Raw genomic sequence first — 25,156 nt, 5'->3', positions numbered from 1 at the left:
CAGAGTATTCCAATGACGATGAATCTCGCCTAAAGCCCAGACAAAGAGGTTCTCGGATAGATTTACGACAAAACTCAACCTATGTTTTTCTTTGATTTTCAACATCACGCATGATTTGAACACCACGTCCATTTGGTGTCATCCTTGTTCACTGTTAGTTAATGTAGTGTATGGAGAGTGAAACTAGGGACAAAAGTATTCTTTAAATTGCATCTCCATGATCAAGCTTTAAAGAGTCTTTTTGCTTCTTTTTGCTTTTACTTTTGTGAATGAGTATTTCATCCAATGCAAAAGATATTTGAAATAACGGGATCTTAACAAGTTCATATCACCAAGATTATGGGTGAATCAATATAAATTGTGTGTGCTTTATCCATCTTTATTGCTTCTAATTTGTTGCTTATTTACTTTATATTTTGGAAAACATATTTTACAAAGGCATATCATTGATATAATTCATAAGTAGTTTTCTCAAAACGATTTTCAAATATCAAAAGCAACATATAGTTTTCTAAAGACGAGACAAAACCAGAATCTACATTAGCTAGAATCAAATATTTTCAAGTACCTTATGAAGTAGTATTTTATAAGAAAATTTGAAGTACTTTATCAGGTAATTATTTTCATTCAAAGTACTATCGAAGAATAAGCCTTGCTCCTAACAAAACTTTTAAAATTCAAGCTGAAAGGTAAATCAGAAACTTTTGAAGTTGCATACTCTTTTGTAGAAAAAATCATAATCAATCAAGTATCGCTATTTAAGCCCTCTTGTAATGACCTTTTGGTCCACGTCATTGTCATTTGAGGGGTCCTCCTCTTGTGTCCTCATTCTCTACAACAGCCGTCACTAGCCCCGATCAAACATGCGACCAAGAAAAAGGAAGTCAGACATGAAAATCATTTTTATCCCATTGAATTTCCTATTATATCTTTTGTCTCTTATTAATATCTATTATTTTAGTTAGTGTTTCTTTTAGCTCATTTTTTCCTCCTATAAATTGAAAATCATCCAACGCAAGTATAAAATAAAGTCCCTCTGGAAATCGACACTAGAACCTTTTGAGTATTACTACTTGGACATTTTGATTTAGTCATTAAAGCACTTTGAATAATGCTTTGAATAGTGGAAAAAAAAAACATTATCTAAATCGAATAAGGACAAAAAATAAAACACATATTTTTGTAAAGACTAAAAACAAGAAAACAGTAAATTGAAAGGAATAAAAGCATGAAAACACTAAATTAGAAGAACTAAAAAACATTAAATTAGTTTTAATTTTATACGATAGAAACCACAAATACCATTCATGAAAAGATAATTCTACTTCAGATCATTTTGCAACAAAATTTTCACACTTAGTTAAAATACTTCTAGTAATGATAAAGACCGAAAATATTTTTTCACATAAGGCAATGCTACTCAATCATTGTGGGCGTTCTCACATAACACAACGGCTTATAGTGATATTTATTTTTACTTAAAAATCCTATAAAAATCACAGTTTTAGTGTGGAGGTGGTGCTCCATGTTGGACCCACGACAACGACCGGAAAGAACGTGAATAAATAAGCTCAAATGGGGAAATGGGGAACGTGAAATGGTTCGACTCAGCTTACAATGGAAGGAAAACCGTGAGGACAAACCACATTGCAACTTTACTTTTGGAGAAGAAATCGGGTTGAATGAGAGAGAAGCTACGGAATTTCAATAATATTGTAATCACTTTAAAGAGAAGCACTTTATTAACTTTGTACATCCTCACAATCTACACCATTAAATTTTTGATGGTGTTGGTGATTTGTTTCACTACGGCGAAAAGTGTGAAAACTGAGAAGTGTTTCCGGTGGCTCGTGGCTGTTAGGGTGTGAACTTGCGAACAGAGAAGGGAAGAGGAGTTTGTTTAGTAAGGATTATCGTTGGTGGCATTATTGGAGCTGGTAGGTAGGTGGGGCTAGGGTAAATAAATGAGAGAAACGAGGTTAAATAAATAAATAAATAAAAGGAAGAAAAAACTCTGGAGGTTGACCGGTGGATATTAGAGTAGAAGAAGAAGAAGAAGAATCCCAAAAAGAGAAACCAACTCAAACTTGTTTTATCCATGGGTTGATCATCCCAAAAAAGTTTGCTTTGTTTGGGTAAATGACCCTTAACCCTGTTTGTGAATAATAACAGAGTTAGGAGGTTCCGATGACGGTCGATTTGGACAACGCTTCCACCGCTTCAGGTGAAGCAGCCAGTGTCTCTTCCTCCGGCAATCAGACAAAACCCGCCGCTCCAAAGAAAAAACGAAACCTCCCGGGCATGCCAGGTAGTTGTAGTAAAAGTAAAACAAACTAACAAACACGCACCAATTTCAATTAAATCTCTTCTTTATTCCTTTTTTCTTATCAGATCCGGAGGCAGAGGTGATCGCTCTCTCGCCCAAGACTCTCTTAGCGACGAACCGTTTCGTGTGCGAGATATGCAACAAAGGATTCCAGAGAGACCAGAATCTGCAGCTCCACCGCCGGGGTCACAACCTGCCGTGGAAGCTGCGGCAGAGGTCTAGCAAGGAGGTCAGAAAGAGAGTGTACGTGTGCCCCGAGCCCACGTGCGTGCACCACGACCCTTCCAGAGCGTTGGGGGACTTGACGGGGATTAAGAAGCACTTCTGCAGAAAGCACGGCGAGAAGAAGTGGAAATGCGATAAGTGCTCCAAGAAGTACGCGGTTCAGTCCGATTGGAAGGCGCACTCTAAAGTCTGCGGCACAAGAGAGTATAAGTGCGACTGCGGAACCGTTTTCTCCAGGTTCGTTTCCCTTTCTCTCTCTTGCTTGATTGTCTAATTTCTTTTGTTTTGTTTCGCTCCACTCTAAAAAAAGCCTTTGCTTGGTTGTTGGGATTTGAAGGAGGGATAGCTTCATCACGCATAGGGCGTTTTGCGATGCTTTGGCGGAGGAGAACGCCAGATCTCACACTGTTGTAAAAGATATTTCGGAGAATGATTCCAAGGTTTTAATCGGTGATTCGCCACCCCCGCAGCCTGTTGCAGCCACGGTGGCTGCTACTACTGCTGCTGCTACCACCACCACCACTACTACTATTACTTCTACTACGCAGGCAAATAGTGTTATGTCCTCTTGTTTGCAGACGCATAACCTAGGTTAGGTTGGATAATTAATACCTTAATTAGGAAATCATGTGATTTATTTTCTTGTCGCCTGTGATGTGGTTAAAAGTAGACAACAACATGAAAGTTTTGTTTTTTTTGTTTGTTTATGTGACTTTGGAGGCTAGTAGTTTTTTTGTCCGGTATTGTTTTTTGGTGGGACTTGAGAGTGATCTGAGATTCCAGGGGCTAATTAAGTAATGGCAATATCCAACTTAAAAGGCTATCTGAATTATGCAATTGATGACAAGTGAGGTTCAAAGATTCAAAGCTAAAAAGAGGGAAAAGATTTGTTTGTTTTATTGGGGGTGGGGGGAAAGGAAAGAGGAAAAACTATTATTTTGTTGTTTTCTTTTGAGCTTTTAACTTAAAGAGAAAGTCACCAACTTTCCGACTCCGAGTCTGTGTTTTCAAGTGGCTGCTTTTGATCTTCTTTCTTTCTCCTATTTAATTAACAATAGTAGTTCATTATAATAATGTTGTTGCCTTTTCTTGATTTTTGTTTGTGGTGTTCCAGATTTGCCAGAAAACAATCCCCCACAAGTCATTGAGGAGCCACAGGCTGCTACTGCTACTGCTATAAGTGGGAGCTGTGGCAGCAGCAGCTCCTGCTCAACTAGCAATGGTGGTGCTACTTGTAATAGTAACAGTAGTAGTAGTGTGTTTGCGAGTTTGTTTGCTTCTTCAACAGCATCTGTGACCCTACAATCTCAAACACCAGCATTCAGTGACTTGATTAGAGCCATGGGGCCTCCGGAACACCCTGCGGATCAAATCTCGGGTCCTTCATCCGAGGCGATCTCTCTTTGCCTCTCCACCACTAGTGCCTCACCAATCTTCGCAACAGGTGGCCGGCAGTATGCGTCGTCTTCACCGCACCCGGCCATGTCAGCCACTGCATTGCTGCAGAAGGCAGCACAAATGGGTGCTGCTGCCACAAACGCCTCCCTTCTTCGCGGGCTTGGCATTGTGTCATCGTCACCTTTGGATTCCACCTCGTCGGGACAGCAAAATGTCCTGCAATGGGGCCACCAACAGCAGTTGGAACCCGAGAGTGGCTCGGTCGCTGCAGCAGGGCTAGGACTTGGTCTTCCATGTGAAGATGGTGGTTCTGGACTAAAGGAATTGATGATGGGAACTTCCTCAATGTTTGGTCCTAAACACACCACTCTTGATTTTCTAGGATTGGGGATGGCTGCCGGTGGCACTGCTGGTGGAGGCTTATCTGCACTTATCACATCTATTGGGGGTGGTTTGGATGTAACTGCAGCCTTTGGCAATGGAGATTTTTCTGGCAAAGATATTGGAAGTAGCTCTTGATATGATATCTTTTGGTAGTAAGCAAGAACTGCACTTATCAGGGCAAAAGTATATGATGGGGGCCTTTCTGGATTGTGTTGCCCCCTTTAATTGCCAGGGAAAGAAACTGTGATTTACTGTGTTAGAAAACGGAAGGTGGTACAAGTTACAATACGCTTGCTCTGGATGAAGGGTAGTTGTTGAATTAAGGTTGTTTGCAACAAAAGGGTTTGAACTTTGGTATGGTTGTCGTAGGTTTTGGCGACAGTGACACGTTTGAAGATAGTATCATCTTGTTTCGGCTCCTTTGGTCTCCACAGTTTTGATTAAATTTAAATTACGGCATTGGATGCTTTGGTTCGTAGTTGTTGGCATAATTCAGGAAACTTTGATGAGGTAGTAGTTTTCTTCAATTGTCGATTTATTGTAACAAGGTAGTTTTCCGCGTATGCCCCATTGTTTTGTACCAGTGAATGGTTGATTGAATTCTTCTAGCAAGTAGTGTTTTTATGTAAATGTCATAAAGTATTGTAGTATTCCTTTGTAGATAAAAATCCTCTTCTAAGAAGCTTTATTTAATTGCCAAGTATAGCATTATGATAGTTGGAGTATCATATTTTTAGAAAGCATTTACTATTGAATGAAAGTTTTATCGAACATTAGGAGGAGGGTACATGTTTTTTTGGCAGTATGAGGAGGATGCATTGCTCACATTAAACTATACTGACACGTTTTTATAATTTTACGAATTAAGTTAGTGTATTACTTTATTTTAATATAATGCTATCAATTTATTTCTCATTTAGTGTTTCTTAGTAGTAATTTTATAGGTTAGTTTATTGCTAATCAATTCCTTAGATGTTTGGGTTCAGCATTAAATGCACTTTGTTGAATGTTTCTAATTAAATCTTACTTAGTAAATGTTTTTTTAAATAATAATCTTTCTGTTTTTGAAAGGTTTTTTTTTTAATAAAATCTTATAATCATTAACTCGAGTTATTATTTTTAAGCTATTTTTTTTTATCTCTGTTTGGCATTTAGAATTGAAATTATAGTTCATAATTGTGAATTCAACGATGACAAAATTATAATTAATTTAGAAAAATAATATAGAGATCTTGTCTTTTGGTTATATAGAGAAATAAAGTATGTACTTATAATTCTAAATTAGTTTGATGTATCAAAATAATTCTATATTAGTTTTCAATTTTAGTTTAACACTTCAAGTTAATGATGTTAGAAGTAGTGTTAGGTTAAATTTTGATAAAAAATTATTCAAAGGCATTAATAATGAATTATAATTAGAAAAGACATATTGTTTCAATATTTCTGATTTTCATATTTTTATGTTGTCTATGGTTATTTAATTGAGATTCAAACGCTTTTCTTCATGGATTCAAGGCGTTCCATGCAATTTGTTAAGCAAAATGTTGAATGCATTGAGTTAATAGAAGAAATTGTCAAACAATTGCATCCCTTAAACTAAACTATTTTTGGTTGGAATTGAAACAACTTAACCACGTATATTAGTACTCAAATATTATTATACACAACAAGTTTAATGTCATTCTTCTAACATTAAATTTGTTGCACTGCAATAGCAACAGATGTTCTGCTTTAAGGTGATATGTAGTTAAGTTGCTTCAAATCCAACTAAAAATAACTTCTCATATGAGAGTTTAAGGCATGCAAAAGTTTGACAATTGCCGTTGAATCAATAACATAGATCATGAATTAGAAAAATTGAAGAGAGATAGAGAGAAGTCAAACTTTAATTATCAAGAATTCGAAAAATTGAAGAGAGATATAGAGACTATAATTTTTCTAATTTTTCTCTTCAATTATTCTAATCCCTGCCAAGTCCCTCCAGAAATTGTCAAACTTTTGCATGCCTTAAGCTCTCATCTGAGAAGTTATTTTTGGTTGGATTTGAAGCAACTTAACTACATATATCACCTTAAAACAGAACAATACTCATCTATTGCTATTGCAGTGCAACAAATTTAATGTTAGAAGAATGACATTAAACTTATTGTGTATAATATTTGAGTACTCTTCTGTCTTGAAGCAATATACGTGATTAAGTTGTTTCAAATCCAACCAAAAATAGTTTAGCTTAGAGCATGCAATTGTTTGACAATTTCTTCTATTAACTCAATACATTCAACATTTTGCTGAAGCAATTGCATTGAACGCCTTAAATCCATGAAAAAAAGTGTTTGAATCTCAATTATATAACCATAGACAACTTGATATGACATAAAAATATGAAAATAAGAAGTATTGAAACAATATGTTTCTGGAATCACAAAATTGGATTTTTCTTGATTTATAAATTGGATTGAACTTTCAAAATAATAATCTATGAAACCGGAGAAACCTAAAATTAAAATAATAATCTTTTCCGATGTCTTATTATGTTATCTAAGCAAATATAAAACAATAAATGAATGCAACAAGATGTTGGCATCTTTATCATAATTAACTTTCTCACCAAAACTATCTTAAATAGAATTTGTGCTAATTAAACATGAAAATATAACCAAGGATTAATGTGCCATGACTTCTCAGAGTATGCAAGGCAGTTATTCAAAATTAAAAAAAAAATGCAACACCAAATATTTAAAGAAAATGTTTATTTTGAAGTCATAAGAACACTAGGCGTGTGTTTAATTAGTTGATTATACTCGACAAGTCACTTCAGATGATTTTTAGTTCCTTTTTATTATCTGAATAAGTTTATTTAACGGTTCAATAAATACGTTTTCTTTTAAATAACTTTTAGTTTAATATTCTTTTTTTTGTTACCTACATTTCAATACTCTTATTTTCCTTGGTTAGGCAAATGAACGTCGTGTACATGGATTCATGCATATCTAGGTCCAACAGGGACACATGATAAAACTTTTCTAATTAAATTGTGTGAAAAAACAATGTGTGTGTTACACTAATTATGCATCATTAGTTATATGCTAAGATCAAGAATCTTTCTTTCATAGATCTAGAATCTTTTGTAACTAAAATATGTTCCAAGATTATATGAATGTTTCTTTCTTTAAAAATTTATCAATTAACTCAGAAAAAATTGTACTAGTAGCAAATGGATCTCTAGTTTGAATTTCGATATGATTAATTTGGGTTTGTTTGCTATGCATGAAGTATGAGAAACTTAAGGAATGAGGGGCACAAGAATTTCCTCACGACTGCATGTTGTGGAAGGAAAACTTGGTAGTCGATTCATATGCTGGTTGGGTGCAACTCGCAACACAGTTACAAGGTCCGTGTAGGGGTATGTATAAACTACCTCGATAAAAAACCAGAACCGTAACTTAACCGAATTGATTTCGAACTGCTTTAACAGGTTTGATTTTATATTTAAATAGTCAAATTGATTTAAAATCGAAGTGATTTTAAAAAACTAGTTCTGAACTGAATTAATTTTTAACCCATTTTAAGTGGATTCCTGCAAGAACCAAAACAGTTTTGAATTAGTTTTTGAATTATTTTTTTTAAATAAAAAATAATATTTAAATGAGAACCAATTCGATGAACCGAACTGGTTTTATAGAAACAATTTGATTAACAAAATTGGTTTTATAAGATAATACACTTATTTTTTGTTGAACTAGTTCGAAAAAAAATCAATTCGATTTAGGTTTGATTACAATCTGATTCAATCAGAACCGATTTTTTTTTTTTTTTTGAAGTTAAAGGTTCTTAGTGATTTAAGTGTCGATGTAGACTTTCAAGAAATTTTATTGAGATCAAACGAGCTTGTGGTTTGTGACTTTGTTTCTTTCTCTGTTGTTTAGGTAGGTCTTAATTTGGATATCGTGAAAGGGTGAATAATTAATCAAGGGAGCAATATATAACGGTGCACTTTGACGTATTACGGGGCAGAGTACTAGAGTTAGTTATAAAATGAAGAATGTGTCTCAAAACTACTTTCTATATTTTCTGATTATTATTAATTGAAAAGAGAAGCAGAAAAGAACGTGTGTTGCTAAAGCTATCTTTTGTATCTTCATCAATTCAAGGAGTCCGGGCAACCCATTCTCTTTGAATCTTTTGATGTATCGACGGCGAGAGACTTGCATTCCTCAAGAAGTGTCAACTGAGTAGGACGCCCTAGAGAATGGAGGAGATCACCTAATTATTTTCTTTTCTACTGATTTTGACAAAGATTGCAATCACGCATAGTTCAATATTCTTATTTTCCATGGTTAGGCAAAAGAACGTCGTGGACGTGGATTCATGCAGGTACACATGATAAAACTTTTCTAATTAAATTGTGTGAAAAAAAAAACCAACGTGTGTGTTACACTAATTACCCATCATTAGTTATATGCTAAGATCAAGAATCTTTCTTTCATAGATCAAGAATCTTTGTAATTAAAATACTTCTTTCTTTCAAAATTTATCAATTAATTTAGAGAAAAAAACTGTACTAGTAGGAAATGGATCTCTGGGTTGAATTTTGATATGATTAATTTGGGTTTGTTTGTTATGCATGCAGTGTGAGGGACAGAAGAATTTCCTCACGGCTGCATGGTGTGAAAGGAAAAGTTGATAATCGATTCATGGTCGTTGGGTGCGGTTACAAGGTACGTATCACGGCCTCGATCATTGTATTGGATTTTATGGTGATGAATTGCTGGGGTTCTGAGGGTGGCCAAGGTGAGTCCAAGAGGGTTAGTCTTGGCATGCAAGGCAGAGAAACTATTCTTGAGAGGGGTGTGAGTGAGGTGAAGCAAGAAACATTAACTGATTCTGAGGGTCCAGCCGTTGAATCAATAACATAGATCAAGAATTAGAAAAATTGAAGAGAGATAGAGAGAAAAATGGAATAAAATTAAAGTGAGATAGATGAGAAGACAGATTTTTACCATGATGTATCATGTTTCTGGAGGGACTTGGCAAGGATGACATGATGCTTGAAAACTAAGTCCTAAGAATTGTCCAGGGTTTTTGAAGTCATAAGAACCCTAGGCTGTGTCTTTTTTTCTATTTTTAGTTGATCTTTTCTTATATTGCGTTGATTAGCTTCAGCAAATTTCATTAGATATTAATACTCTGTCTCTCCCTCTCTCCTTCGTAAGGATCTCTTCTTTTTTCTTTTTTTACCGTGAAATGTTAATATATATGTACCTCAATTGCTCCCTCAATAACCCTTACATGATATCCATATCACGACCCAGCAACTGAAGATAGCTAGAGTCACAAATCGAGAGAAAGAGGACACATACACCATCAAGAAACAACTTTGAAAAGCCTAGATGGACACCGTCAACAGTGAAATCAGTAAGAACATTTAACTTCTCAAGGAACCATCTTTCTTTTCTTCTTTGTATGGTTCTTGATGTTAATTAGGGTGTTTAATTACTGATATGACGTTGTCCATGTAAGCTTTTAAAGCTGTAGGTGTACATTAAGCCCAAAGAAACAATTGGTATACATTTTAATTAATAATTTTCATGGTATTAGAGTTTTTCTCTTTTGCTCTATTGTTTAACTTGATTAATTTTTGTCTGAAGTGAGATGTACGTGTGTATAATCCGAGATGATAGATGGAGGTGTTGACGCCAAAAGGGTGGTGGCAGCAGAGGAGGTGGAGACGGCGGTGTCGCGGCTTCATTACTATGGTTTAATCAATGTTCTTATTTCTTGTAGGAATGGTTTGAACTCTGGATATTGCTTACACAGAGAGAAGGAGTGGTGCAACATCTCAACTGCTTCACATGTTCTTAAGCGCATAGATCAAGAATCAGGTAAATGACTTGAATCTAACTTTTATTATTAATGATCATGAATTTCTTAACCAAGTCTAGGACTTTTGAGGATATTGCTAATTAATGCTAACAGAGAGGAGTGGTACAACATGTAGCATCAAGTGCTTCTGAGAGTCCTAGCCGTTGAATCAAGAATCAGGAGAATAGCACCTTGGTTTCGAGAGTAATTTATTTTGTTTATAAGGTTCTTAAGTTTGAAGATTAATAAATTATATATGCTGCTTTTATATATATCATAATAAATTATAGGACTATCTTAGCTTTATATATTGTATTAGTTCTCAAGCTATATTTGTTTCTTTTTATATATGACCATGGGAGACTTAGAAGTATCAAATGCGTACGTAGGAAGAGGAGCCAGTTGAGTTGAGGATATCACGTAAACTTTTCTCAGGTATACACTACACACGTTGTAATCTTTTAATTTCTCAAGGACATTTAGTAAGGGTGGGAAAATTTATGTGTATAATCCCAGGTGAGGAAAAATTTACATTGTGTGTGTTACATACTCTAACTATGTGTATTTGTGTTCTACAATCAAGAATTAATCTTTCTAGATAATCAGGAATCTATGTAATTTAAATTCGTTTTCCGGGAATATGCATCCTTCTTCCAAAAACTGAAAGTGAAGACTATTAAACGCAATGAGAAATTAAGAACCTTTAACACCATGAAGCTCATTTGGTCTCCAGAATCAGCCTTAAAATCCTACATCGACACTGTTAAATCAGTAAGAACCTTTAACGCCATGAACCATCAATCACATAATTAATAATTTTCTTTCTTTAGCTTTTTCATTTTCTTTTATTCTTTCTTTATCACTTTCTTTTCCTCTTGATATGCACAAATGATATATACGTAATTTATTTGTCATTGTTATAACTTTTTCCTTTTAGATCTATTTTCTTGTCCTTGCATGTGTGTATATATGGTTATGCAATAAAGTAATTGATATACTTTATTAAATATGTTAGTTTTCACAGAAAAGATTCGTACCAAATAACCAATGGATATGAAGGATATGGATTTCTTCATTGAATTTGTATATGAATTATTCACTAGGGTTCAGAGGGAGCGTGGTGCTACCATCTGACAAGCTATTTGGATAGTTTTGAAGAGAAAGTTAGTTATGATTAGATGTCCACTTGTTGTTGAATTTATTTATTGTTTTACATTACTTAGAGAATATATGAGCCACTCGTTGTATGAAAAGATTATTGTTTTAGGTCTAGGTTTCACCAGTTTCTTACCTAAATAAAATTGTGAAGAGTTCAATCCTATTTATAAATCAACAACGATCCAATTTTGTGTTTCCATCAGTGAAAACACATTCAGTTCAATATTTAAAATATCAAGCTGTTTATGGTTATCCAATTGAGATTCAAGCATTTTTCTATATGGCTTTAAGGTGTGTTTTATTGCATGAGCAAGATGTTGAATGCAAGGGGTTCATAAAACAAATTGTCAAACTTTTGCATGCCTTAAGCTCTCATTTGAGAAGTTATTTTTGGTTGGATTTGAAGCAACATAACTACATATATCACCTTAAAACAGAACAATACTCATCTATTGCTATTGCAGTGCAACAAATTTAATGTTAGAAGAATGACATTAAACTTGTTGTGTATAATAATATTTGAGTATTCTTTTGTCTTGAAGCAATATAGGTGGTTAAGTTGTTTCAATTCCAACCAAAAATAGTTTAGCTTAAGGCATGCAATTTGTTTGACAATTTCTTCTATTAACTCAATGCATTCAACATTTTGCATAAGCAATTGCATGGAACGCCTTAAATCCATGAAGAAAAGCGTTTAAATCTAAATTAGATAACCATAGACAACTTGATATGACATAAAAATAAGAAGTATTGAAACGGTATGTCTTTTCTAATTATAGTTCATTATTAATGCCTTTGAATAACTTTTTATTAAAATTTAACCTAACATTACTTCTAACATCATTAACTTGAAGTGTTAAACTAAAATTGAAAACTAATATAGAATTATTTTGATACATCAAACTAATTTAGAATTATAAGTACATACTTTATTTCTCTATACAACCAAAAGACAAGATCTCTATATTATTTTTCTAAATTAATTATAATTTTGTCAATGTTGAATTCACAATTATGAACTGTAATTTCAATTCTAAATGCCAAACAGAGATAAAAAAAATAACTTAAAAATAATAACTCGAGTTAATGATTATAAGATTTTATTAAAGTTTAATTACCCATTTAGTTCCTACAATTTCCAAACTCATCCAATTTATTCCCTATAGTTAATAAGTGGTTTTTTAAGTCCCTGTAGTTTCCCTTTTAATTCCCAATAAGTCTCTATCGTTAAAATTGTTAAACACGGTTAACTTTGTATACATGAGTTTTTAATTGGAAGGGAACTCAATAGTTTTAAGCGTGCAAAGGAAGGAAGTCCACTCAGAACTCTCACTTGCAAGTAGAACGCTCAGGTGTGTTTTTGCATTGCACGGCACCTCGCACCGCATCGCACCTGCCTTCATCCTCTATTAAAGAAGAACATGTCTAGTTTTCAGTTGGTTGCAACAATGGACGACATGGGCCAACGCTTGGTTGCAGCAAAGCGCAATGAGTTTTAATTCCCAACAATGGATGAGAGTGGCCAACCAAAAATAACTTCTCAGATAAGAGCTTAAGGCATGCAAAAGTTTGACAATTTCTGGAGGATCTTGGCAGGAATTAGAATAATTGAAGAGAAAAATTATAGTCTCTATATCTCTCTTCAATTTTTCGAATTCTTGATAATTAAAGTTTGACTTCTCTCTATCTCTCTTCAATTTTTCTAATTCATGATCTATGTTATTGATTCAACGGCAATTGTCAAACTTTTGCATGCCTTAAACTCTCATATGAGAAGTTATTTTTAGTTGGATTTGAAGCAACTTAACTACATATCACCTTAAAGCAGAACATCTGTTGCTATTGCAGTGCAACAAATTTAATGTTAGAAGAATGACATTAAACTTGTTGTGTATAATAATATTTGAGTACTAATATACGTGGTTAAGTTGTTTCAATTCCAACCAAAAATAGTTTAGTTTAAGGGATGCAATTGTTTGACAATTTCTTCTATTAACTCAATGCATTCAACATTTTGCTTAACAAATTGCATGGAACGCCTTGAATCCATGAAGAAAAGCGTTTGAATCTCAATTAAATAACCATAGACAACATAAAAATATGAAAATCAGAAATATTGAAACAATATGTCTTTTCTAATTATAATTCATTATTAATGCCTTTGAATAATTTTTTATCAAAATTTAACCTAACACTACTTCTAACATCATTAACTTGAAGTGTTAAACTAAAATTGAAAACTAATATAGAATTATTTTGATACATCAAACTAATTTAGAATTATAAGTACATACTTTATTTCTCTATATAACCAAAAGACAAGATCTCTATATTATTTTTCTAAATTAATTATAATTTTGTCATCGTTGAATTCACAATTATGAACTATAATTTCAATTCTAAATGCCAAACAGAGATAAAAAAAAATAGCTTAAAAATAATAACTCGAGTTAATGATTATAAGATTTTATTAAAAAAAAAACCTTTCAAAAACAGAAAGATTATTATTTAAAAAAACATTTACTAAGTAAGATTTAATTAGAAACATTCAACAAAGTGCATTTAATGCTGAACCCAAACATCTAAGGAATTGATTAGCAATAAACTAACCTATAAAATTACTACTAAGAAACACTAAATGAGAAATAAATTGATAGCATTATATTAAAATAAAGTAATACACTAACTTAATTCGTAAAATTATAAAAACGTGTCAGTATAGTTTAATGTGAGCAATGCATCCTCCTCATACTGCCAAAAAAACATGTACCCTCCTCCTAATGTTCGATAAAACTTTCATTCAATAGTAAATGCTTTCTAAAAATATGATACTCCAACTATCATAATGCTATACTTGGCAATTAAATAAAGCTTCTTAGAAGAGGATTTTTATCTACAAAGGAATACTACAATACTTTATGACATTTACATAAAAACACTACTTGCTAGAAGAATTCAATCAACCATTCACTGGTACAAAACAATGGGGCATACGCGGAAAACTACCTTGTTACAATAAATCGACAATTGAAGAAAACTACTACCTCATCAAAGTTTCCTGAATTATGCCAACAACTACGAACCAAAGCATCCAATGCCGTAATTTAAATTTAATCAAAACTGTGGAGACCAAAGGAGCCGAAACAAGATGATACTATCTTCAAACGTGTCACTGTCGCCAAAACCTACGACAACCATACCAAAGTTCAAACCCTTTTGTTGCAAACAACCTTAATTCAACAACTACCCTTCATCCAGAGCAAGCGTATTGTAACTTGTACCACCTTCCGTTTTCTAACACAGTAAATCACAGTTTCTTTCCCTGGCAATTAAAGGGGGCAACACAATCCAGAAAGGCCCCCATCATATACTTTTGCCCTGATAAGTGCAGTTCTTGCTTACTACCAAAAGATATCATATCAAGAGCTACTTCCAATATCTTTGCCAGAAAAATCTCCATTGCCAAAGGCTGCAGTTACATCCAAACCACCCCCAATAGATGTGATAAGTGCAGATAAGCCTCCACCAGCAGTGCCACCGGCAGCCATCCCCAATCCTAGAAAATCAAGAGTGGTGTGTTTAGGACCAAACATTGAGGAAGTTCCCATCATCAATTCCTTTAGTCCAGAACCACCATCTTCACATGGAAGACCAAGTCCTAGCCCTGCTGCAGCGACCGAGCCACTCTCGGGTTCCAACTGCTGTTGGTGGCCCCATTGCAGGACATTTTGCTGTCCCGACGAGGTGGAATCCAAAGGTGACGATGACACAATGCCAAGCCCGCGAAGAAGGGAGGCGTTTGTGGCAGCAGCACCCATTTGTGCTGCCTTCTGCAGCAATGCAGTGGCTGACATGGCCGGGTGCGGTGAAGACGACGCATACTGCCGGCCACCTGTTGCGAAGATTGGTGAGGCACTAGTGGTGGAGAGGCAAAGAGAGATCGCCTCGGATGAAGGACCCGAGATTTGATCCGCAGGGTGTTCCGGAGGCCCCATGGCTCTAATCAAGTCACTGAATGCTGGTGTTTGAGATTGTAGGGTCACAGATGCTGTTGAAGAAGCAAACAAACTCGCAAACACACTACTACTACTGTTACTATTACAAGTAGCACCACCATTGCTAGTTGAGCAGGAGCTGCTGCTGCCACAGCTCCCACTTATAGCAGTAGCAGTAGCAGCCTGTGGCTCCTCAATGACTTGTGGGGGATTGTTTTCTGGCAAATCTGGAACACCACAAACAAAAATCAAGAAAAGGCAACAACATTATTATAATGAACTACTATTGTTAATTAAATAGGAGAAAGAAAGAAGATCAAAAGCAGCCACTTGAAAACACAGACTCGGAGTCGGAAAGTTGGTGACTTTCTCTTTAAGTTAAAAGCTCAAAAGAAAACAACAAAATAATAGTTTTTCCTCTTTCCTTTCCCCCCACCCCCAATAAAACAAACAAATCTTTTCCCTCTTTTTAGCTTTGAATCTTTGAACCTCACTTGTCATCAATTGCATAATTCAGATAGCCTTTTAAGTTGGATATTGCCATTACTTAATTAGCCCCTGGAATCTCAGATCACTCTCAAGTCCCACCAAAAAACAATACCGGACAAAAAAACTACTAGCCTCCAAAGTCACATAAACAAACAAAAAAAACAAAACTTTCATGTTGTTGTCTACTTTTAACCACATCACAGGCGACAAGAAAATAAATCACATGATTTCCTAATTAAGGTATTAATTATCCAACCTAACCTAGGTTATGCGTCTGCAAACAAGAGGACATAACACTATTTGCCTGCGTAGTAGAAGTAATAGTAGTAGTGGTGGTGGTGGTAGCAGCAGCAGTAGTAGCAGCCACCGTGGCTGCAACAGGCTGCGGGGGTGGCGAATCACCGATTAAAACCTTGGAATCATTCTCCGAAATATCTTTTACAACAGTGTGAGATCTGGCGTTCTCCTCCGCCAAAGCATCGCAAAACGCCCTATGCGTGATGAAGCTATCCCTCCTTCAAATCCCAACAACCAAGCAAAGGCTTTTTTTAGAGTGGAGCGAAACAAAACAAAAGAAATTAGACAATCAAGCAAGAGAGAGAAAGGGAAACGAACCTGGAGAAAACGGTTCCGCAGTCGCACTTATACTCTCTTGTGCCGCAGACTTTAGAGTGCGCCTTCCAATCGGACTGAACCGCGTACTTCTTGGAGCACTTATCGCATTTCCACTTCTTCTCGCCGTGCTTTCTGCAGAAGTGCTTCTTAATCCCCGTCAAGTCCCCCAACGCTCTGGAAGGGTCGTGGTGCACGCACGTGGGCTCGGGGCACACGTACACTCTCTTTCTGACCTCCTTGCTAGACCTCTGCCGCAGCTTCCACGGCAGGTTGTGACCCCGGCGGTGGAGCTGCAGATTCTGGTCTCTCTGGAATCCTTTGTTGCATATCTCGCACACGAAACGGTTCGTCGCTAAGAGAGTCTTGGGCGAGAGAGCGATCACCTCTGCCTCCGGATCTGATAAGAAAAAAGGAATAAAGAAGAGATTTAATTGAAATTGGTGCGTGTTTGTTAGTTTGTTTTACTTTTACTACAACTACCTGGCATGCCCGGGAGGTTTCGTTTTTTCTTTGGAGCGGCGGGTTTTGTCTGATTGCCGGAGGAAGAGACACTGGCTGCTTCACCTGAAGCGGTGGAAGCGTTGTCCAAATCGACCGTCATCGGAACCTCCTAACTCTGTTATTATTCACAAACAGGGTTAAGGGTCATTTACCCAAACAAAGCAAACTTTTTTGGGATGATCAACCCATGGATAAAACAAGTTTGAGTTGGTTTCTCTTTTTGGGATTCTTCTTCTTCTTCTTCTACTCTAATATCCACCGGTCAACCTCCAGAGTTTTTTCTTCCTTTTATTTATTTATTTATTTAACCTCGTTTCTCTCATTTATTTACCCTAGCCCCACCTACCTACCAGCTCCAATAATGCCACCAACGATAATCCTTACTAAACAAACTCCTCTTCCCTTCTCTGTTCGCAAGTTCACACCCTAACAGCCACGAGCCACCGGAAACACTTCTCAGTTTTCACACTTTTCGCCGTAGTGAAACAAATCACCAACACCATCAAAAATTTAATGGTGTAGATTGTGAGGATGTACAAAGTTAATAAAGTGCTTCTCTTTAAAGTGATTACAATATTATTGAAATTCCGTAGCTTCTCTCTCATTCAACCCGATTTCTTCTCCAAAAGTAAAGTTGCAATGTGGTTTGTCCTCACGGTTTTCCTTCCATTGTAAGCTGAGTCGAACCATTTCACGTTCCCCATTTCCCCATTTGAGCTTATTTATTCACGTTCTTTCCGGTCGTTGTCGTGGGTCCAACATGGAGCACCACCTCCACACTAAAACTGTGATTTTTATAGGATTTTTAAGTAAAAATAAATATCACTATAAGCCGTTGTGTTATGTGAGAACGCCCACAATGATTGAGTAGCATTGCCTTATGTGAAAAAATATTTTCGGTCTTTATCATTACTAGAAGTATTTTAACTAAGTGTGAAAATTTTGTTGCAAAATGATCTGAAGTAGAATTATCTTTTCATGAATGGTATTTGTGGTTTCTATCGTATAAAATTAAAACTAATTTAATGTTTTTTAGTTCTTCTAATTTAGTGTTTTCATGCTTTTATTCCTTTCAATTTACTGTTTTCTTGTTTTTAGTCTTTACAAAAATATGTGTTTTATTTTTTGTCCTTATTCGATTTAGATAATGTTTTTTTTTTCCACTATTCAAAGCATTATTCAAAGTGCTTTAATGACTAAATCAAAATGTCCAAGTAGTAATACTCAAAAGGTTCTAGTGTCGATTTCCAGAGGGACTTTATTTTATACTTGCGTTGGATGATTTTCAATTTATAGGAGGAAAAAATGAGCTAAAAGAAACACTAACTAAAATAATAGATATTAATAAGAGACAAAAGATATAATAGGAAATTCAATGGGATAAAAATGATTTTCATGTTTGACTTCCTTTTTCTTGGTCGCATGTTTGATCGGGGCTAGTGACGGCTGTTGTAGAGAATGAGGACACAAGAGGAGGACCCCTCAAATGACAATGACGTGGACCAAAAGGTCATTACAAGAGGGCTTAAATAGCGATACTTGATTGATTATGATTTTTTCTACAAAAGAGTATGCAACTTCAAAAGTTTCTGATTTACCTTTCAGCTTGAATTTTAAAAGTTTTGTTAGGAGCAAGGCTTATTCTTCGATAGTACTTTGAATGAAAATAATTACCTGATAAAGTACTTCAAATTTTCTTATAAAATACTACTTCATAAGGTACTTGAAAATATTTGATTCTAGCTAATGTAGATTCTGGTTTTGTCTCGTCTTTAGAAAACTATATGTTGCTTTTGATATTTGAAAATCGTTTTGAGAAAACTACTTATGAATTATATCAATGATATGCCTTTGTAAAATATGTTTTCCAAAATATAAAGTAAATAAGCAACAAATTAGAAGCAATAAAGATGGATAAAGCACACACAATTTATATTGATTCACCCATAATCTTGGTGATATGAACTTGTTAAGATCCCGTTATTTCAAATATCTTTTGCATTGGATGAAATACTCATTCACAAAAGTAAAAGCAAAAAGAAGCAAAAAGACTCTTTAAAGCTTGATCATGGAGATGCAATTTAAAGAATACTTTTGTCCCTAGTTTCACTCTCCATACACTACATTAACTAACAGTGAACAAGGACAACACCAAATGGACGTGGTGTTAAAATCATGCGTGATGTTGAAAATCAAAGAAAAACATAGATTGAGTTTTGTCCTTATAAAAATATGTTTATTTCACTTTTTGTCCCTTATTCGCTTTAGATAATATTTTTTTCTACTATTCAAAACGTTATTTAAAGTGCTTTAATGACTAAATATTGACCATAGTGTATCAAAATGTCCAATACTATTTCAGCAGAATCCAATACTTACACGCATTCAAATTATTTCATTGATGTTATCTTAAAGTTTAGTTGATTGATTGTATATTTAAAAGACGTAGACATATTAAATTTCTTATACACACAAACAAACAAAAAATTTCATTCTCTAGTTATCCTAAAGGGGTCCAATGCAATTTATGTCTAGGCAAACTTGGTCACCGGATCTGCCATCTAATGCACCAAACTTTCACAAACCTTTTTTATCTATGCAGCATCACTATATTTCCATTTCCCACTCACCCTATTCTCTAACATTCCCAAGTTTCATAAAAAATTCAATTTCCAAGTTTTTTGTTGAAGGATTGGATATCGGGTACGAACTGTCACTATAACAGCAACCGGGTCCAAAGCCTCTTCCTAAGGTGTCAAGTTTCCTAAGGACTCAGTTCTCTGATTTTAGAGATCTTTCAGGGAGTGCGATTGGCTTGGTGGGGTGTTGGGCTTCCGGGAACAAATTAAAGTTTGATTTGGGGAAGTTAAGGTTTGGGCAATTGTGACAAAATTTATGATGTAAATTTAGATATGCCTTAAATATAAATTAAAAGTTTCAGTGTTATATATAATGATATGAATTATTTTATAATATAATTGACCTATTAGTTAAAATGTTATGTTAATAATCTGAAAGTCACAAATTTAAATTATACATGGATTATTAATTTTAAATTAATTTGTAAAACATATTTTTTTTTAAAAATTGTAGAACAATCTGTACGGGTCCACACGGATTGTGAAATCGTGCACAAGTAATTTAGTGAGTGCACAAAGCAATTCCATTGGGTGTTTGGGAAGGTTCCGAACAATGTTGTTAGAACAATGTTGTTAGGCCTGAGAAGTTGAATGTTAGTTATAACCATCTATTCCAACGAATAAGTTTCCGGCAAATGCTTTTGTTGGAGATGATTGTCTTTGTGGTTCTCCTTTGCCACCCTACAGAAATACATAAGCTTAGTAATCAGTTGTTAGTTAATGAGCTTTATTGTTGATTTCGCGTGTTTAATTTCCTTTTGCTAAGTTTGCCAATAACTATGTAATTTTAACTTTTAATATATTATACTTAAAAATAGTAATGTGATACGAGACTATTGCAATATAACTAGTGCATTGTATATGCAGTTGCGATGAATATTGTAAAGGAGAGATTTTAAGTGCGTTAATAAATTATTCTACTCGATTCAAATTGAATTGTTGTCGTGGATCATGCTTAAAATATGAGAGTAATTAACATAGTTTGCTCTTTTGAAAAGGTTGGTGCAGAAGATGTGATATTTGTTATGAAGAGAGATGCAAAATTTGTAGAGGTTCTAACTGAATTCCACCGATTCAGATAAGACTAGTCCTCATGAGCTTATGCATGTTTGGATATTGTAGATTTGTAGTCATTTTCTATGCAATGCTATTTTTGCTCTCTTTTTTTTTCTTGTTTGGTTGCTTTTACTTTTTTTTATTTGTTGGTAAATACCATTTTTTGCGTGAAATAGCATTTAGTTTGCTTGAAATTAAATAAAGAAATTTGATTTTTAACTTAAATTTACTCAAGCCAAATAATTAAGAAGAAAATTTAGATATGTTGCGTTGGTTATGTTCACAATTTGGAATTTCACTTAAAAATTCTGCGTAATAAAATTTGTTTTAATACAAGGTAAAATTTTAATTCTCACATGAGAATAGCATAAAAAATACGTAAACAATCACGTCTGAATTTCACACTTTTTTCAAATACATTTTTATTATTAAGTAATTTACTGAGAGGATTCCATAAAAAATATTTTAAAATCTATTAAAAATATGTTGTTTATATGCGAACAAATCTATACTAAAACTATTTATACTAAAACGCCTATATATAAACTTAATTAACTAATAAGAAGTTAAAATACATTAAAATAATAATAAAGCTTATATTAAAATCTATACTAAAACTATTTAGACAATGTTAAGGAGCGTGTTGAAGAAATTAAAACTATTTTTTCATTAAAAAAACCTCATTCATGTGTGTCCAAAGTAACCATACCGCTGCATCATTTGCTTGTCTACCCAACATCGATCACATCCAAAGAACAAGTGTGCAGCAGATTCTGATGATTTGTTGCTAAAGACACCCCCTAGATTACTGTCACTGGTTAGAATATTAATTCCCCTTAGGCAAATTATCTTTTGATTCATCCTGTTACTTAAGCACCAATTGATGGAACATTCACTTTCCATATATAACACCTTATAAAAGCTAGCATGAATCAACTCTCCATATGGATGTAGAAAATCATAGACCTCTCTAACTGTGTAGAGTTTGCTGTTACTTGCACGCCCTGAATAATAATGTAAAGTGCTCATAAATTAAGCGTGTACCTCTTGAAGAAATTTTGTTTAGATAATAATTTTTTTTATTCAAACGATGTTGTTTGAATGTTGAGTATGATTAATATGAACAACAATTTTTTTTAAAGTATTTAATATAATTACGAACTCAGAACTCAAAGTCAAGATCTCTGATTAAATCAAAAATCCAATAAAATATCAACCAATCATCAAATTGAAATTTGTCATATTTGATTCTAAACAATATAAATGTTAACATACGCTAACGGTTCATCTTTGTGAAAACAAACTTAATCCCAAAGAAATTTGCAGATAAACATGAATACTATGCCGTTACATGAAATTTTATAAGTGATGTAACAATATTGCAATATCTTGTGATCTTGTCTGCCACACAATAACACTTGCCTCAAATAAATCCATTCCATTACCTTCGGTCTATAACCTGCCTCTCCTTAAGCTGCATGATGCACATTTATAGTGCTTTAGGGTCTCACCCTTTGTAGGGGTCATCATAATACACTTTCCATGGTACCACCACTCACAAATATCACAGCCGATCCAAAATTCATCTTTGTTGTAATTTCCACCACAACTTCCACAAAATATTTGAATATGCTCATTTCGAACAGCTACTACCTTTGGTTTTGTTTGTCAAACAAAAACCATCATACTTTTTTTTTTTTTAAATAATGACATTGATATGTTCACTTTAATTATTACTTTTATTCTATGAAACTTTAGCATTGAACTATCTAATATCACTAGATAAAGGAAAACACTAACCTCGGTGTTTCCCCGAAATTTGCTTCCACTATCCATAGTAGGATTGTCCTTAATTGGTTTATTGTCGGTCACAACTTGAAAAATGGTGGGAAGAATGTTGATCAAACCAAATAAGCGTTTTCTGTCATAAAGAATCAAGGAAACCATAAATAGAAGGAACCATATGCCTAGTTGTTGGAGATGTTAAGCAAGATTCTATAATAAAGAAATTCAATATAAGATTTATATATTGACATCTCTTCTAATTGGCGATTCCAGAAATTTCTAGTTGAAGCAAAAACAATGGTATTCAATCCAAGATAGCAGATTGTCAAGTACTCGCTATATAACAAAAAATAATATAACTAATTTATACAAAACACTTACAAATGCTCAAAAATCAAAACTAGTCAAAATTCAAGACATTCATAATTCGTAGTAATAACCAAAGTCATAGTTAATTTAAAGACACAAACATCGTTGATCTAAGGCTGGAAACAATATCCAAGGTCAGAAACAAATGAAATTTCTTTTTACACTTCTCCTATCATAATGATTTAGATAACCGTTGAGAACTAACACAAATTATAACACAGCTTTTAAGTTAAACTAAGTTCGATCTTTCACAGAAATAACTTCTAGTTAGATTTTATTTACCTTTTGAACCAACTTTGGATTAGTTAGAGTCAATTTTCCATGATAAACCGGAGGGTTACAACAATAAAAAAATGACTAGGGTGCATAATGATGTCCTTAATGAATAGAGAACCGCAATAAACTCTAATTATTACAAAATATATGCATCTCCATCAAAGTAATTAAGATAATACCTTTCATTGTGGTTAAGACGAATTCCAAGGTAAAAGGCCAGAGAAAGCAACCACGAATCACTATGCACAGCAACCAAAGAAATCCAATCCCTGCGACTCACATCATCCCTAGCAAAATTGATTCCAAGAGTTGGCTCAGGGAGCTCTGGTGGAACTTCCTCTGATGGCAGAGTTACTTCCCAAGCCTTATTCGGATGTCCATAGAGGCACAAATTCTCCTTTCCTTAAAGAAACACCCATAAGTCTTCAAATTTAATGGAAGGACACAACATAATATGTTCAATCATTACATAGTCAGACAAATAAATAATCTCTATAACTTTCTCTGTTCTCAAATATAAACAACAATTTTTTTTATTTTTTTGTTTTCATATATAAATAAATTTCAATTATCTATATTTTATTTAATGATATCATTTCTAAAAATATCTTTCATGATCCAAATTTAATTTTTTTAAGTTTGATATCAAGTTACAATGAAAGATAATTTAAGAAAAAAATTATTTTTTATTAAAAATAGCATAATTTAACGAAATTAACTTATTTTTTTAATAAAGGTAAAGTATGTCTTTTTTTATTTATAACAGATAGCAGAGGGAGTAAAGTGAAATTAAAACCTAGCAAAGTGAGCATTGATGTGACCCTTTAGTATCCGAAACAGAAAACATAGAGCAAACTCAATGATATTATTTGACATTTCCAGGATAACTAAATTGCACAAGAACCATGCATGAACTCTCTTTTTTTTTTCCTCATTACTGCACATCCATTTTGTTTTCCTCATTTGTTCCATATAAACTCTACCTTATTAAGTCCAGCAAGCATTCACACACCTCAGAGGGAAAAAAAAAATACAAATGTGCAAAACAAAATGAATTCCAACAAAAAAAAAAGTCCATTTTTGTACATTTAACGGAAATCAAACTAAAAATTAACGAAAAAATAGATAAAAAAAACCCTTCACCTGGATCACAGAGCCCGTAAAGTTTATCAACATCTGAGAAAAAAAAAAGAATGCAGGAAAAATGAAGAACTTAGAGAAGCAAGGGTGAAAAGCAAGAGAGAGAGAAGAATAGTACGTACCATGAGTGAGTGCACGGATAATAGCGATTCTTCGGGCGCTATAGTCCTTGAAGATCTCTTCTACAGGTTTGGAAGCCATGCAACCAAATGGTACGGATCAAAGTGTAGAGAAAGAAGGGAAACATCTATAGTTATCTATTTATATTTATATATATAGGAATTGGGACTTGACCAAATATTAGTTGAACTTCTACTTTACAATAATTGTTGATTCACTATATTTAAATTTAATGGATCTAATTAATGAATTATTAAATTTCTCAATTAATGTTATTTATTATAAATCATTAATAATTAATTATTAATCTTGATAATTTTATTAATAAGAAGTAATATTAAATATTGCATTACTACTTATGCTAATTTCGTTCAATTAATTAATTTAAAATATATTTCAGGAAATAATAATTAAAATGAATGATTTTATAAATATGAAGTTAAATTTAAAATAATTTATATTGTATTATTTTAATTAAAATTAAGGATAGAAATGAATGAATAAATTATTATGTATTGACATTAGTTTACTTTTTTAATTTATAGAAAAAAATATAACTTTTTTTTTATAAAATACATATTCTCATGAAAAATAATTCTAAAATACTTAAGTTTCTATAAATTATAACTACCCTGTATAATATTTTCAAAGTATTTTTTTTCTTTCATCTCTTATAATTTTTTTACCTTCATTTAAAAAACAATTGTCTTGTAGGATAATACCTATTTTTTTATGGGGCAAATTCTTTTTTTTTATTAAAGATGTTTAAGTAAAAAGAAATTATTGTGGGTACAATTGACACATATTCATGATTGCAT

General features: G+C 33.6%; 3 protein-coding genes across 3 annotated transcripts; 1 reads left to right on the top strand and 2 right to left on the bottom strand.

The window, feature by feature from the left end:
• The first annotated feature begins 1,590 nt into the window (after nucleotides 1-1,590).
• On the top strand, nucleotides 1,591-5,049 carry LOC114382338 (zinc finger protein GAI-ASSOCIATED FACTOR 1-like). The gene is made up of 4 exons (XM_028341677.1): nucleotides 1,591-2,308; nucleotides 2,392-2,788; nucleotides 2,889-3,142; nucleotides 3,666-5,049. Exons 1-4 carry the CDS (start codon nucleotides 2,188-2,190, stop codon nucleotides 4,466-4,468), a joined length of 1,575 nt encoding a protein of 524 aa, XP_028197478.1. The 5' UTR covers nucleotides 1,591-2,187; the 3' UTR covers nucleotides 4,469-5,049.
• A 9,142-nt stretch (nucleotides 5,050-14,191) lies between these two features.
• On the bottom strand, nucleotides 14,192-17,650 carry LOC114382332 (zinc finger protein GAI-ASSOCIATED FACTOR 1-like). The gene is made up of 4 exons (XM_028341664.1): nucleotides 16,933-17,650; nucleotides 16,453-16,849; nucleotides 16,099-16,352; nucleotides 14,192-15,575 (listed from the first exon to the last, which is right to left on the bottom strand). Exons 1-4 carry the CDS (start codon nucleotides 17,051-17,053, stop codon nucleotides 14,773-14,775), a joined length of 1,575 nt encoding a protein of 524 aa, XP_028197465.1. The 5' UTR covers nucleotides 17,054-17,650; the 3' UTR covers nucleotides 14,192-14,772.
• A 4,279-nt stretch (nucleotides 17,651-21,929) lies between these two features.
• Nucleotides 21,930-24,419, bottom strand: LOC114369776 (PHD finger protein ALFIN-LIKE 2-like). The gene is made up of 5 exons (XM_028327032.1): nucleotides 24,341-24,419; nucleotides 24,222-24,254; nucleotides 23,258-23,480; nucleotides 22,449-22,569; nucleotides 21,930-22,122 (listed from the first exon to the last, which is right to left on the bottom strand). Exons 1-5 carry the CDS (start codon nucleotides 24,417-24,419, stop codon nucleotides 22,090-22,092), a joined length of 489 nt encoding a protein of 162 aa, XP_028182833.1. The 3' UTR covers nucleotides 21,930-22,089.
• Nucleotides 24,420-25,156: the final 737 nt, after the last annotated feature.

This window comes from Glycine soja, chromosome 2 (assembly GCF_004193775.1).
Source record: "Glycine soja cultivar W05 chromosome 2, ASM419377v2, whole genome shotgun sequence".
NCBI classification, from domain to species: domain Eukaryota; kingdom Viridiplantae; phylum Streptophyta; class Magnoliopsida; order Fabales; family Fabaceae; genus Glycine; species Glycine soja.
The sequence above is the reverse complement of the archived record's forward strand: the minus strand, read 5'-3'. Positions and strand labels throughout refer to the sequence as shown.